The sequence below is a fragment of the Maylandia zebra genome, linkage group LG15, assembly GCF_041146795.1.
Source record: "Maylandia zebra isolate NMK-2024a linkage group LG15, Mzebra_GT3a, whole genome shotgun sequence".
NCBI lineage: Eukaryota > Metazoa > Chordata > Actinopteri > Cichliformes > Cichlidae > Maylandia > Maylandia zebra.
In genome coordinates this window covers 521,655-534,788 of record NC_135181.1, presented here as the reverse complement: position 1 = coordinate 534,788, position 13,134 = coordinate 521,655, and the positions used below count along the sequence as shown (strand labels likewise).

The 13,134-nt window shown below is 46.9% G+C and overlaps 2 protein-coding genes across 7 annotated transcripts in view; one reads left to right on the top strand and one right to left on the bottom strand.

The window, feature by feature from the left end:
* elp3 (elongator acetyltransferase complex subunit 3) overlaps window positions 1-932 on the bottom strand; it is a 29,546-nt gene extending 28,614 nt beyond the window's left edge. Inside the window, exons 1-2 of the mRNA XM_004542325.5 lie at window positions 764-932; window positions 351-450 (exon numbers count right to left, since the gene is read on the bottom strand). Of these exons, the coding sequence (XP_004542382.1) occupies window positions 351-450; window positions 764-785 (122 nt within the window). The 5' untranslated portion in view covers window positions 786-932. The remainder of the gene's footprint in view (window positions 1-350; window positions 451-763) is intronic.
* Window positions 933-1,182: 250 nt separating this feature from the next.
* LOC101482075 (kinesin-like protein KIF13B) overlaps window positions 1,183-13,134 on the top strand; it is a 32,577-nt gene continuing 20,625 nt past the window's right edge. For 4 of the 6 annotated variants that reach the window (XM_004542322.6, XM_076873631.1, XM_076873630.1 and 1 more), the window contains exons 1-17: window positions 1,183-1,328; window positions 1,443-1,538; window positions 1,785-1,867; window positions 2,694-2,787; window positions 7,138-7,150; window positions 7,224-7,284; window positions 7,552-7,644; window positions 8,471-8,651; window positions 8,779-8,866; window positions 8,967-9,101; window positions 9,714-9,826; window positions 10,400-10,511; window positions 10,828-11,040; window positions 11,134-11,244; window positions 11,999-12,133; window positions 12,291-12,421; window positions 13,006-13,092. In XM_004542322.6, coding sequence (XP_004542379.2) covers window positions 1,798-1,867; window positions 2,694-2,787; window positions 7,138-7,150; window positions 7,224-7,284; window positions 7,552-7,644; window positions 8,471-8,651; window positions 8,779-8,866; window positions 8,967-9,101; window positions 9,714-9,826; window positions 10,400-10,511; window positions 10,828-11,040; window positions 11,134-11,244; window positions 11,999-12,133; window positions 12,291-12,421; window positions 13,006-13,092 — 1,637 coding nt within the window. In that variant the 5' untranslated portion in view covers window positions 1,183-1,328; window positions 1,443-1,538; window positions 1,785-1,797. The remainder of the gene's footprint in view (window positions 1,329-1,442; window positions 1,539-1,784; window positions 1,868-2,693; window positions 2,788-7,137; window positions 7,151-7,223; window positions 7,285-7,551; window positions 7,645-8,470; window positions 8,652-8,778; window positions 8,867-8,966; window positions 9,102-9,713; window positions 9,827-10,399; window positions 10,512-10,827; window positions 11,041-11,133; window positions 11,245-11,998; window positions 12,134-12,290; window positions 12,422-13,005; window positions 13,093-13,134) is intronic. The other 2 variants (XM_076873632.1, XM_076873629.1) reach the window with 2 other exon arrangements.

Sequence of the window (13,134 nt, the reverse complement as noted above, 5' to 3'; positions counted from 1 at the left end):
TGTTTGGTTGTGAAGTTTGCATGAATAACAACAACATCATTGGCCCAGACTACAGGACTGCAGCACTTAGATGACCACAGGCCCAGAGAAAGACCCACGTCTTAAACATAAGGGGGGGGGGGGGGGGGGGGGGGGGGAGAGATCTACCATCTATACTAGATTCTTAATTATTGTAATATGCAGCCTATGTAATCTACACAGTAATCACATGACTGTTTCCTGCAGCTGATACCAATTTCTAATCTTTTGTGACATGGAGGGTAGACAGTTAGTGGGACCAGTTCATTGCTGTTTTGGTTACAGACTATTGTTGCACACGCTGTATGTCTACTGTATCGTTGATTACTTACTTGTTAAGATTGATGTCTTTTCCCTTCTCGTGGGCTTCAACCAGCTGCTTGATGACATCGGCAATGGTCATCATCATCAGCTCGGCTCGGCTCAGGTCACCTGACCAAGAGCAGCATAGTGAGATTACTGTCATTACAGTGAGAAGATTTATTCGCAGGTTATTTAAACAGCTTTATAATGTGCAGGAGTCCAAATTGTCGAATGCAGCTTTACGGAGTGAATCACAGTCCAATATGCGGTGTAACGGATCTCTATGAAAACGAGAAAAGTTGCTGAACTCTTCTCTGCCGAGTTATGCAGCTTCTGTCATCATCTTATGGGACCTGCCGTTAGCATTAGCTTTAAGCTACAATCACCCTCAGCACTTTAGAAAGCAGTTTGCGATGTTTTAAACGCTTTGCCACACACTCACTCTTTTTCTTTGGCTTCCCCATTTCCTTCGTTAGTCACCTAGTCCAATTATTTACGAAAGGAGGTCTGTTAAAAGTGCTTCATCTGTCTTTAAAGCCCGACAGCACTCTGGGGTAACAGTAAACAACTCCACGTTGCGACCGAACACGGCACCTGTCGTGCGGGGATAGCGGCTGTCGCAAAATAACGTAAACACACTTTCGCAGTGTTTAACCTGTCATTTATTGACGCGTAAATCTGTTCATGAGTAAAACAACGCCAGGTTTGGCTTATTTAACAGCGAGTAGGGCTGTTTCGCTAAAACATCCCAACATGTGCCGAATAAGCGCAGCTGGAAGGAGACGCGCAGACTCTACGACAGGTGCGACCACAGAGCGGCGCTCCATTCCGTCTCATAGCGACGGTCCGCGTGTGCGCGGAGCAGCTGACGGACTTGGAAGCTCTCTGACTTAAGTCTCGCAGCAAATCCCTTTAGCCGCGAGCTGACATGGCTTGACTGATTCCTGCGGGAAGTCTTCAGGAAATGCAACAGGTGGAGGAGCTGTGGTTGTGAACCCTGGACCATCGTAAGTGTTTCTTAGACCTTAACGGGGCTTTCCACGGTGCTGTGTACTAGTGCCGGTTACTTTTGTCGGCGGTAAATGTGGAAGTATTTAATCCTGTGTGCTGCTGTCATGCAGCCCTCATTAGCGTGTCCGGCTAGCTGCTGTGTGTCACTACTTGAAGGTGCCTGAGAGGAGAGGAGGGAGTCGGACGGGCAAACCACTGCACACACGGTTAGTTTGCTACTCTGAACTATGGCGGGTTTATTTCTTTTCTTTGCCTTGTTATCTTCTCACGGCAGACTTCACCAGTCACTGACTGGAGTTAAAGTGATTTCGAAAATGAACGCAGTTTAATCGCTGTGTTCAGGTGTCACTCGGATAAATAAGTGTTATCTCACAATGTGTGATATTACGTACACGCAAAGTCATTTCACGGGTGTTTTGGGGTTTGTTTGTTTTTTAATTCATGTGACGCAGGTCAGGTGCCACCATGGATGACAACAGTGTCAGTGACTCCAATGTAAAGGTGGCTGTTCGTGTGCGGCCAATGAACAGGAGAGGTGAGTACAAACGGCTGCACTCGCTGGTTTCAGTGAAGCCTTTTAAAGGCAACCGTCCACCTTCAAAGGGAAGTATCGGCCCTGCACTTCACCCATATCTGAGTCCGTGTTTGCTCTCGTTCAACTTTTGGTAAACAGTAAGGCTCGGTGCAGGGTTCGGTTTCTCCTCAAGCTCTGAAGTATACACGCACTTCTTATGTCTTTAAATTTAAGCTTCAAATATGGCAGAGACGTGTTTTGTGCACTGTCACTGGCCTGTTACTTCTGACAACAGCTGAGCTGGACTGGAGTGTCAGCTAACTGCAGCAGCAACCTTTGAACTTTTAAGTGTAGCTATCACTTTCTGATTAAGACCCTCAAATGAAAGCTGATAAAGTATTTTAAAAGATAAAATACAACCTTGTGACTCATATGCCCTAACACCTACTCTGACAGGAAGTTGCTGCTCTGTCTCCGCCTTAAAATCCTTCCAGTGCAGGTAGGAATGAGGAAGAGAAGGTGTGAGCCTGGTTTTCCTTAGTGTCTGCACAGGGAGTTGTAAACTGGTCGTAGTGTTTGTGCAGGCCTGGATGAATCAGCCTCAATAAAACCTCTTTCCTGCCTCCCTTTGTTGGCCTGTTTGAAGCTTAAGGACACACAGGCATGCATGCATGCATGCCACCTGTTACTCTGCAGAGTGACTCAGTCACTTTTAGGGAAAGTTATGACACCCAGTATATGAGCTGCTGCTTTTAAACGGTGCATTATGAAGACTGCAGATTGTTTTTGAACATTTCACTTTTTTTTTTAGTCCAAAAATCACATGTTGTTTTTCTCCACTATCCAGAAAAAGACCTGAAAACCAAATGTGTGGTGGAGATTGATGGGAACCAGACAGTCCTGCATCCAGCCGTCACTAGTATGAACACAGCAGACCCCCGGTAAGCTGTTACATGGAAGAAAGTAGTCGTGAGTTTGAAGCCAACCTGTTTAAATTTCAGACACTTTGTGGTTTCGTTTTTCTCCTTTGTTCCACTTTCACCACAACATCTACTCCTGCTTTGATCCTGTCCACAGTGGAGCCTCCCTGGTTAGCCAATCAGTTTCTTTGTCAGGAAACATTGTTGAGCAGACGTGTCGGCTTGAGTCACGTTGCTGCGGATCATCAATCTGATGACATCACACTTGACAAAGTAAACTTTAGTTAAGCGGCACGCCACAGCTTGTTTAGCTGTGTTTCAGACGTGCACCGGTGTTGGTGGCTGGAGCATGACCTGGAGCTTGACCATAGGTGTGCTTCAGAACGTGTTAAATTGAACTTTGCAGCATGGATCTAATAAACTCTGGTTTTTCTGTAGACTGATGATAGCTACTAAATCTTTGGCTATGATTCAGAGCTGCAATTCCTTTGCTACTTCCTACCGTGCGATGTCGCTGTCATGATAGCCGCTGAAGAACATTCAGAGATTTAGGCTTGCGTCTGGTCCTTTGTTGGATAAGTATTTACCAAGACAGACATTGTCTCAGTGAATCAGCACCATACACACAGCTTCCAGGTCAGAAATGTGAGGCCAGTGCAAAAGTGGTGAGCAGGGGGTCTACAAGCTCTGTAAACCGTTTCCTGTTTCCGTGAGTATTGACACAGCATCGTGGACGTGGTTCCATGACGTGAGATGGTTGAAAGGCTGCCGTACCAGGTTTTCAGCTTCTCGGTCACATTGACTCTTCACCTGTGATACTTGGTCTTTCATGCTGCATTTCTATTGGTTGGTTTGTAGAAGCAGAAGTTGTAATGTGTCAGTGTGATGACCAAAATCACATTCAGATGCACTCACCGATACAGCCACCTACATGTCTTACACTGACCTCTGTGGGGTCACAAAGCCACTGCGGTAGCTGCAACTTTTTTGCGCCACAAGCAACGATATCCTGATATCATGCTATCAGGGTAAGACCATGACATCATCAGGCCCTCTGCCTTACACAGCAACACTCTTCTCCTCATCGCTGCAACATTTTAATGACTCTCTCTCCTTTTTATGAGCAGCTATTTGCATTGGACAAGTGCAGACAGTTCAGTGAGATTCCTGGCTGTGAGTGTGCTGTAATATGTGTACAATAGCAGGACTGACTGTATCACAGATTCACTCATTTAGTTACCGTCAGGTGAGTTTGGAGAGAATCTAACCAGCTTTTCAGGTTGGCGCCCAGTCGTTTGGAAAAGGGCTCAAATCTAGAACTCCACCCACCCTCCGTGGAAATCTCCCTCTGGCTCTTCTGCATCGTTACTCTTTACAAAGGGCGTGTGTCCCGGCTCAGCCCTGCTCAGGTAGTTTGACGCACATTTGAAGGAGCAGGAAGAAGCAAAGGGAAATGGTGTCGGAGTTTTCTGTAACTCCAGTCGCGTTTATGATGTCACACTGGTGCAGCGCGTTGCTGTGCACACACAAAGCTGTATTTGTTTTGATGGCCGATCCTCCTCCTCGTGTTGCAGTGAGCCAGATACTGAGTGGTGCAGGGAGATGTTCCCTGGAGGTCCTGGCCCTCGTTCAGGTTCCCTGTTCAGCATGTAACTGTGCCTTAGGGCAAACATGGACTAAATGAATCACTGCCTTTGTAAGGAGGTTCGAGTCTCATATTTCACTGTGATTCTTTGCATTTTTTCATGCGTGTGTATCTGTGTTTCTTCTGTCCTGACACGCTTCAGCGGCGCTGCGTTTCCCCATTTGGGGCTCGGTATGAACACGTTTTACAGGCTCAGTGCGGCACAGATGGTCCCAGACCAGCACAGAGGTCAGACGGGAACGGTGGAGGTGGTAAACTCATCTGTAACTCATGATAGTTCGATTTTACATTAACAAACTAACAAGTATCAACAGTGTTGTTACTATAGAAGAGAATTTTATTCTTCCTAATGGAAGGCGTGACCTAATTTATCCAGTCGGTAAATTTGGTCTTTACGAAGCTTTAGCATTTCACATAAACTTCTCACGTGTCGCCGACTTCTCCAAAACCTTCCTGCCGACTGGAGTTAAACTGCTTTTTTGGCCTCTGTGGCACAAGCTGGTCTCCAGTCCTACCACTGCTGTCTCAATGGGACGTTACAAACGCTGCAGTCATTGCAGTGTGACGCTATAATACGTTGGATTGTGACGCACAACCTGACGTTCAGCCTGGTGCTTAATCGCACTGTCAAATGTACAAATGCACACGATTGTTGGATTTGTATAAAATATCTGTATAACTCAGATGTTTGCACTCACAGGGTGTTCATGCAAAGGTTGATCATGATTGGTCAGCTCCTGTAGGAGGGAACACATGCTACCATCATTACACAGCAGGATCATAATATGAATTCATAATAAAGAGGGTGTAGACGTTAGGCGATAATAGCGGCAGACCGACGTCATCGGCTGATCTGATCATATTAGCCACTTGCAGGTGTTTTGCTATCAGCGTCTCTAACAGACGGTTCTGTGTGCCGATTGTTTTGTGTGCATTTCGTGTTCAGCCAAAGTGGAAAGCAGAAGGCATCTGTGTCTGTAGTACTGCAGTTCCCCTGTCTGCTGTGAAGAGGACGGCCTCTTCTGTAAAGTTTGTGCTTAGTCAGCTCACTGCCTGATGGTTCAGCTGCTTCAGGGGGTGTTAATATGTCCCAGCACCCTGGGAGGCTGCAGCCCAGCAGGGCCTGTCAGATTAATGAAGCCCTGTTCCTGCTTTACCCTCCTAGGACCTGCGTCCACATATGTGGACGTCACATTTTGGGTTATTTAGACCAAAATACTAAGTCTTGCTCTTCAAAGGCCTGATATCCACTTACGAGGACATTATGCTGCTACTGTTCTATCGAAATTTTAAATTGATATCCTCATATGGCTCTGATTTTTCTTAGAAACACAAATTAGGTAAAAAAAAACAACAAAAACCTGGTGATTTCTTTGTTTTTACGTTCATCAGGTGCCAATCAGCCCAAATATCAAAGAGAAATGAAAAATGCTGCTGTGGAAGAGTTCAGGACTCCAACAGTTATTTTCATGAATTTCCTCGGATGCTCTAAGAGAACATTTAATATATAAGAAAATGCCCTGGGATGGATTTTAAAATATCAAACTTCATGATAACATTTAATTTTATGTCTTCACTATGACGTCTCCATTTTTTTGATTTGTAAATCACTGGTTGTATAAAGCCAGACTTTGTTGATCACAGACTTGCTGACCTACCGTCGTCCTGCTTTAGTGATTCCAGTTATCTCAGGAATGTCCTCACCGTCCCAGGAGAGCGGGACTAAAGGCTGCTCTTTCATGGACCAGCCCAGTCTCACACAGGGAGGCCTTGTTTCGTGTGTGTGTGTGAGTGAGAGTGCGAAACCTTTACTTTTAGTGACTCAGTGTGGCTGAAAATGCTGCCATATTATTGCATGTCAGACTTGTGTGTTGTCAGTGTTTGCGTTGTTTTGCTTGTACAGGGTTAGTTTGATTGTGCTGTTATATGATTGGCTTTTGCTTCCTCCTGTGTGGGGGCACTTGTGCTCCCTGGAATATGACGCTCACGCTTTGGTTTTGAGTGCAGTGAGCAGTTTGGTGGTTGTTGTATTTGAGCTCGCGTGTCTGGCAGATGGGGGCAGCGTCACGTCTGAGCCGGAGTCCTGATGTAGCTTGAGCTTTGCCTTAAAGCCCACCGCATCCTGTTCGTTCAGATGACCGTCCACACACCCGCCTCTGCCCCAGAGTGCTCAGCAGCTCCCCAGCGTGGAGCTCATTGAGCTCAGCCTTGAAGATACCATCTGCACCGAACTTCCTCTTCTTGGAGATCTGCACAGCCGTCTTCCATCCGGCTGCAGACAGGAAAGCCTCAAGTTTCCTTCAGTCCTGCTGCTTTTCTGCTTCCTCAGAAAAACAGCACAAGTGGAAAAGCCAGTATGGAAGCTCTTCAACTGACATCAGCCTGAATGTTTCACAGCCTGGAGCACAAACCCATTCAAAGATGTTGTCAGCCTGTTTCTAGTAAGACAATAACAGGAAGCAGATAGAAACCGATTTTGTGTTTTTAGCACTTGGTTGCAGGAAAAACAAGCTTTTAAAGTAGACTCTTGTGTTTCTCTGTAACACACATCCGTGCATACACACTCAGTGGATGTTTATTAAACGCGACCAAAGGTTCGAACAAGGTCATTTCATGTGTGCGTGTGCACGTGTACGTGTGTGTTTGTGGTCAAAGATTTTACTGAGAAATATGACAAATAAGTTTAAATATCAGTAACAATATTATTTCTTCTTTTCTGTCTCCAGGAATCAGCCCAAGGTAAATATGATGAGTTATTAATCACACATTTATGGTGTGCACATTACAGACGTGTGTCGCATGTTTTCTGCAGGTCTTTGCGTACGACTACTGTTTCTGGTCTATGGACGACTCTCAGAAAGACAAGTTTGCAGGTTGGTACATTTTCACAGAGGTTCATGTCAGTCTGTTCAAACGTGTCTCCTGACAGTGTTTCCTGATGCGCTGAGCTATTTATGGAGCTGAGAAAGCGGCCGTGGGGGGGCTGGGATGAAGGGGTTACACACTGCGTCACACTGGTTGTGGCTCAGTCTGAAAACAGCGAAATTATTCTTCCTGTCGTCTCGTTCGTGTTAAAAGTTTGTAGCTCATCAGCTTCGTTTGTGTCTGATTCCAGCAGTTAGTCTGAGTTTTGTGTGCAGGTCAGGACGTGGTGTTCCAGTGCCTCGGGGAGAGTCTGCTGGACAATGCCTTCATGGGCTACAACGCCTGCATCTTTGCTTACGGGCAGACGGGTAACATTTCAGAACAACAACTTTCAAATGAGTAACGATAAGAGGAACTGCACATCCTACCGCAGCATCACATGTTTCCATTTGTCCTCCTACGTCAGGTTTGAATGAAGCGAGTCAGGATTTGACTGTTTGTGACTTTTAGTTCTCAGTAGTTTGGGTCACAGTCACTGCAAAACGTTGTTTCTGTGCTCCACAGCGCAGTAAGCTGTTTCACACTGTTTCTGTCTGAATGCTGAGTGTTTCCTGACCCACGTGGGTACTGATCTGTTGTCGCGCTGCACATATTGGCTCTGGAGGAAAGAGCTGGCACAGTCCATCTTACTATCACGGCACGCTCTGCCTGTTTAAGCAGAAGCAGCACTTGGTGTCTTCGACTTCATACGTGATGAAGTAATGATGCCGTGGCTGATATTGTCAGGACGCCATCTTCTTTGCCATTTTTCCATCTGCTGAACCGAAACAAGTAGATTAACTTTTGATTGATGGGCAGATGCAGGTTCGGGCAGGTCAGCCCTCCCTGCCCACAGCTCCCATAAGCCTCGTCTGTCAAACAGCTGCAGGGTGCAACATAAGCCTGGCCCAGCAGTCCCCTCTTCGTGATTACAAATGAATAACATGGGATGCTGTTTGAGACCCTCACACTCTCGTCAGACATGAAGCGCTCTCACCTGACTCTAGTTTGGCAGCTTCTTTTATTCCAGCTGAATTTTCCTAAATGAATTAAGTTTGTTATGATCCTGGATACAAGCATTAGCTGCAGCGCTCTGTGTTAAATGATCAGTGATTCGTTCTGTCTCTCACTGGCGTCTGGATCGTTTATCTTCAGGTTCTGGGAAGTCGTACACCATGATGGGCTCGTCAGAGCAGCCCGGTCTTATCCCTCGACTCTGCAGCTCGCTGTTCAGCAGGACTGAGAAGGAGGCCCGTGAAGGGGAGAGCTTCACTGTGGAGGTGTCCTACATGGAGATTTACAACGAGAAGGTCCGAGACCTGCTCGACCCGAAGGGGTGAGATGCTGAGAGCCTCGCTCGTCATTCTGCTGGGATGTTGGAATAACATGAAACATTCAGGGTCCCTGAACAAGTCCAGGCAGCTGAAGGACTCAAAGCTGTGACCGTCTCCTTATTTCTGCAGAAGCCGACAAGCGCTGAGAGTCAGAGAGCACAAAGTTTTGGGGCCTTACGTGGACGGTCTCTCCCGTCTGGCTGTGACCAGCTACGAGGTAAACCAGCTGTTTCTTTCTTTATCGCATCGGGTTTCCGAGGACCAGGAAGTAATAACGGTGGCTGCAGACGGCGCGTGTGTTTGTTGGTGTTCAACAGGACATCGAGTCTCTGATGTCAGAGGGAAATAAGTCTCGCACGGTGGCGGCCACAAACATGAATGAGGAGAGCAGCAGGTCGCACGCCGTGTTCAACATCATCCTCACGCACACGCTCATGGACCTGCGGTCTGGGGTAAGGACACGCTCGCATGTGCACGCCGTCTCTCTGTGCAGCTGATTAGTTTTCAGTTATTGGCTCGAGTGTTAATGAAATGTGTCTGAACTCAAGGGGACTCGTTTCGTCTTATTCAAAGTCCCAACATGCAACACTGAGAAGCAGCTGATCCTCACATTGATGTTAGTCGACCAGCCAGACCTGCATCGCACTGTGCAAAAGTCTTGAGCCAGCCTTCGTGTTTTCATATTTGACTTTCTTTGACAGCGGTCAGGTACCAGGACCGGACTCGAAGAGTGACGCAAACATCTGGAGGAATTTATTTCTTTATTTATTGTGTTGTTAAGCAACACTGACCTACTATGAAGTATAAACACTCAAACCTGTCGGTGTCTGTTGGCACTTTGCTGTTAGCATTCTGTCACAAAAACACATCATGTGTCCAGTTTTTCAGTTACATCTATAAAAAAAGGTATAAAATAATAATTGGCGTCAACATTTGCGATACCCAGATGTGTTTTATTCGTCTTTTGTCTGTGAATCGCTGCTTCTGTTGAGTCGTTCTCATTCAAAAGCTATGAGAGATTCTAGCTCGATGAGCTCCTGTGTGGCGCCGTGTGTTTGCTGCAGACAAGCGGGGAGAAGGTGAGCAAGCTGAGTCTGGTGGATCTGGCTGGAAGCGAGCGGGCAGCGAAGACTGGAGCTGCAGGGGAGCGGCTCAAAGAAGGCAGCAACATCAACAAGTGAGTGCGCATAAAATAAAGCTGTGATACTGACAGTCGAGACGGTTTTACTGCCTGCTGCTGTTTGTCTTCAGTCTAGAGCCGAGTGTCCGCCTCGAGGTTTTAGATGATGAGCCAACACAGCTGATTTAAACGGCTAAATGACCTCCTCAGCATGTTGTGTAGTTCTCCACAGGCCTGGTAATGACCTAATCAGGTGTGCTGACCCAGGGTGTACACCGGCCTCGAGGCCTGGAGCTCCCCACCTCGGCTGTAGAGCCTCCAGACACCCGTGTTTGTTTGAAGTTATTGGAAACTTCTTGTTTCTCTGCATCTCTGAGCATCTCTAGTGCTGAAAGAGTTCTGATGTGTGTAGCCTGCTATTGGGTCACCAGTGTGAACGCCCCTGAACAGGAAGCATATTTTAGTTTCTGCAATTAAAGATGTTTTGCAGAAGCGCATCGGCGTCCGGCTAACAAACCGACAGGAGCGGTCTTTGAGTCGGTGCTTCACTCAGTCGTTTGAAGCTGAGATTGTTCAGGTGTGGACTTCTAATCTTAGCATCACAAGCCCTTTCTCTGTCCCTCCCTGCAGATCTCTCAGCACTCTGGGTTTAGTCATCTCTGCCTTGGCTGACCACGGAGCAGGGAAGAACAAGAGCAAGTTTGTCCCCTACAGAGACTCTGTGCTCACCTGGCTGCTCAAGGTACAAGAAAGGAACTTTGTTTTCAAGTATGCAGCCTCAGATCGCACTGCAAACTCACATCGGAGGATTTCTTTTGCCTCAAATGAATTAATTTTGTGACGTTTCAAGGCTCTGCTGTTTGTTTCATTAGTTCTGCTCAGTTTGAAAAAGGCTCCATTTGCCAGCTTTGGGTGTTTAATTTGGCTCCAGATAGCATTGTAATGGTGTGAAATGTTGTTTCCCCAACATCCTAGATTTCAGCTGCGTGCTCATGAGTCATTGTGCTTAATTATATTACTGTAATGCTCAGAGTTTAAGGTGATGTTCGTACCTGCAGGACAGCCTCGGAGGGAACAGTCGCACTGCCATGGTGGCCACTATCAGCCCAGCAGCAGACAACTACGACGAGACGCTGTCCACTCTTCGTTACGCCGACCGGGCCAAGAACATCGTCAACCACGCCGTGGTGAACGAAGACCCCAACGCAAGGATCATCCGCGAGCTACGAGAGGAAGTGGAGAAGCTGAAGGAGCAGCTCACCGAGGCGGAGGTTTGGCCTCGTTCAGCCTGTGACTGATCAGTGAGAATTATGGGTAATAATCCACACACGTCCAGAGTCTAATGAAGCTGCTGTCACTCTCAGTCTATGAAGGCCCCCGAGCTCAAGGAGCGACTGGAGGAGTCGGAGAAACTGATCCAAGATATGACGGTCACCTGGGAGGACAAACTTAGGAAAACGGAGGCCATTGCACAGGTAGCAACACACAAACACACAAGACCGCATACAAAACACGTCACCGTGGCTTTCTGATAGCGTTTAAATCCTCAGTGTTTGGAGTTATCAGCTAACGCTCGAAGGCTTTGACAGGAAGGTGTAAACACTGTTAAACTACAAACTAATTAAATTATGGGATTTCACCAACGCTGAGACGGACAGTACTGCACACACGGCCGTGCTGTTGGTCACATCATTCTATAAACTGGGCCAAAAGACACCAACAGCACAGCTAAGAGGGTTAGCAACTTCAGTCAGCTGTTTGTCACCTCACTGGGAGAGGGTTGCATCCAACCTCTACGTGTTACTAGTATTCAAATGGATAAGGTAAAAAATGCATTCAGCCACTGTGCAGCGGTTTGAAATGAACTGAAAGCATCCATAAGTGGTGGTAGTGATGGTGACGCTGTCATTGTACCAGCCCGTAGACCTGCAGCCTCAAGTGGCCGTTAGAGGAACTGCAGCTCAACGCTTCAGCTTAGCTTCAGTTTTCAGGACACGCTGAATACGTTATTTTTCCATCTCTATCCAGAGGAATATATTTTTAAAAACTCTCTTTGAACTCAGAATCAATTCATTTATTGAGCTGACGCATGTCATCAGTCTTTTGTTTTGTTCATGATGGAGATTGTTTAGTATCCCAGCCACTTCTCTTTTCTTCCATCAAGCAGCTCCAGATCAGAACAATCGCTCGGTTAGTTCCTGTGTTGAACGTGACGTGTGTTCTCTGCAGGAGCGTCAGAGGCAGTTGGAGAGTCTGGGCATTTCTCTGCAGTCGTCTGGTATCCGAGTGGTCGACGATAAGTGCTATCTGGTCAACCTCAACGCTGACCCTGCCCTCAACGAGCTGCTGGTCTACTACCTAAAAGTACCGAGAACTCACCATCCATCCTAAATACATCGAGTTGCTGCCATTTGATTGGTTGATTAGATGCTTGCATTAACAAACAGCAGATGTGCTCAGGTGCAGCTGTTTTGCTTGTGTTAGTATTCAGATTGTTAAGTGACCGTTGTCCTGTATCCAGGATCACACGCGCGTGGGTTCAGCCGACTCACAGGACATCCAGCTGTGTGGGATGGCCATCCAAGCAGAACACTGTGTCATTGACGTCACAGAGAGCCACGGCGTGGTGCTCACTCCTCACCGCAATGCTAAGTATGTAGCTAGCCCGTGACAAACGATACTGCAGAAGACCGGCTCATTGCGATGCTCACAAAGCTGCGTTCAGTTTGAATTGGATTGCAGGTCAATCTCACAGCTGCAGACAACACTTTCCTGCAAAGTGCCTCAAATGTTAGCAGCAATGACGAGCACTGTGGAGCTGCCACCAAGCACTTTGGTGACAGCAGCTGTGTTCTGTTTAATAGCTTCATATTTTTCCAGTGTTATTGTTTCCGTCCATGTTGGTTATTGATCACATGCAGCAAACTCCGGTGATATGGACTGCCTACATTTGGCAACCCTGCGTTGATTTTAGTTCAATCTGCATTTGTGTGACTGCTGATGTCAGACTGAGTGAATCCATCTAAGGAAAAGATGCCCTGGGTTTGCTCCATGTGCTTTGTAGTAGAGCACCAGGATGCACCAGCCCGACTAAAATAAAATGTTTTTATGAGTTGAATCAGAGCCGTGTGCTCTAATAATGATGCAACAACCTAAAACTATACTTAATATTTTTGGGAGAGTTCATTTGTTTCTGTAGATGCACATCAAATGTTTGCTTTGTGCTTTCTCTGCAGAACGTACGTGAACGGCACCGAGGTCGTGAATCCCGTGCAGCTTCACCATGGCGACAGGATCCTGTGGGGGAACAACCACTTTTTCAGGTGTGCGTTTGAACCTGGATCTGCGGCGTCGTATTTCTCACG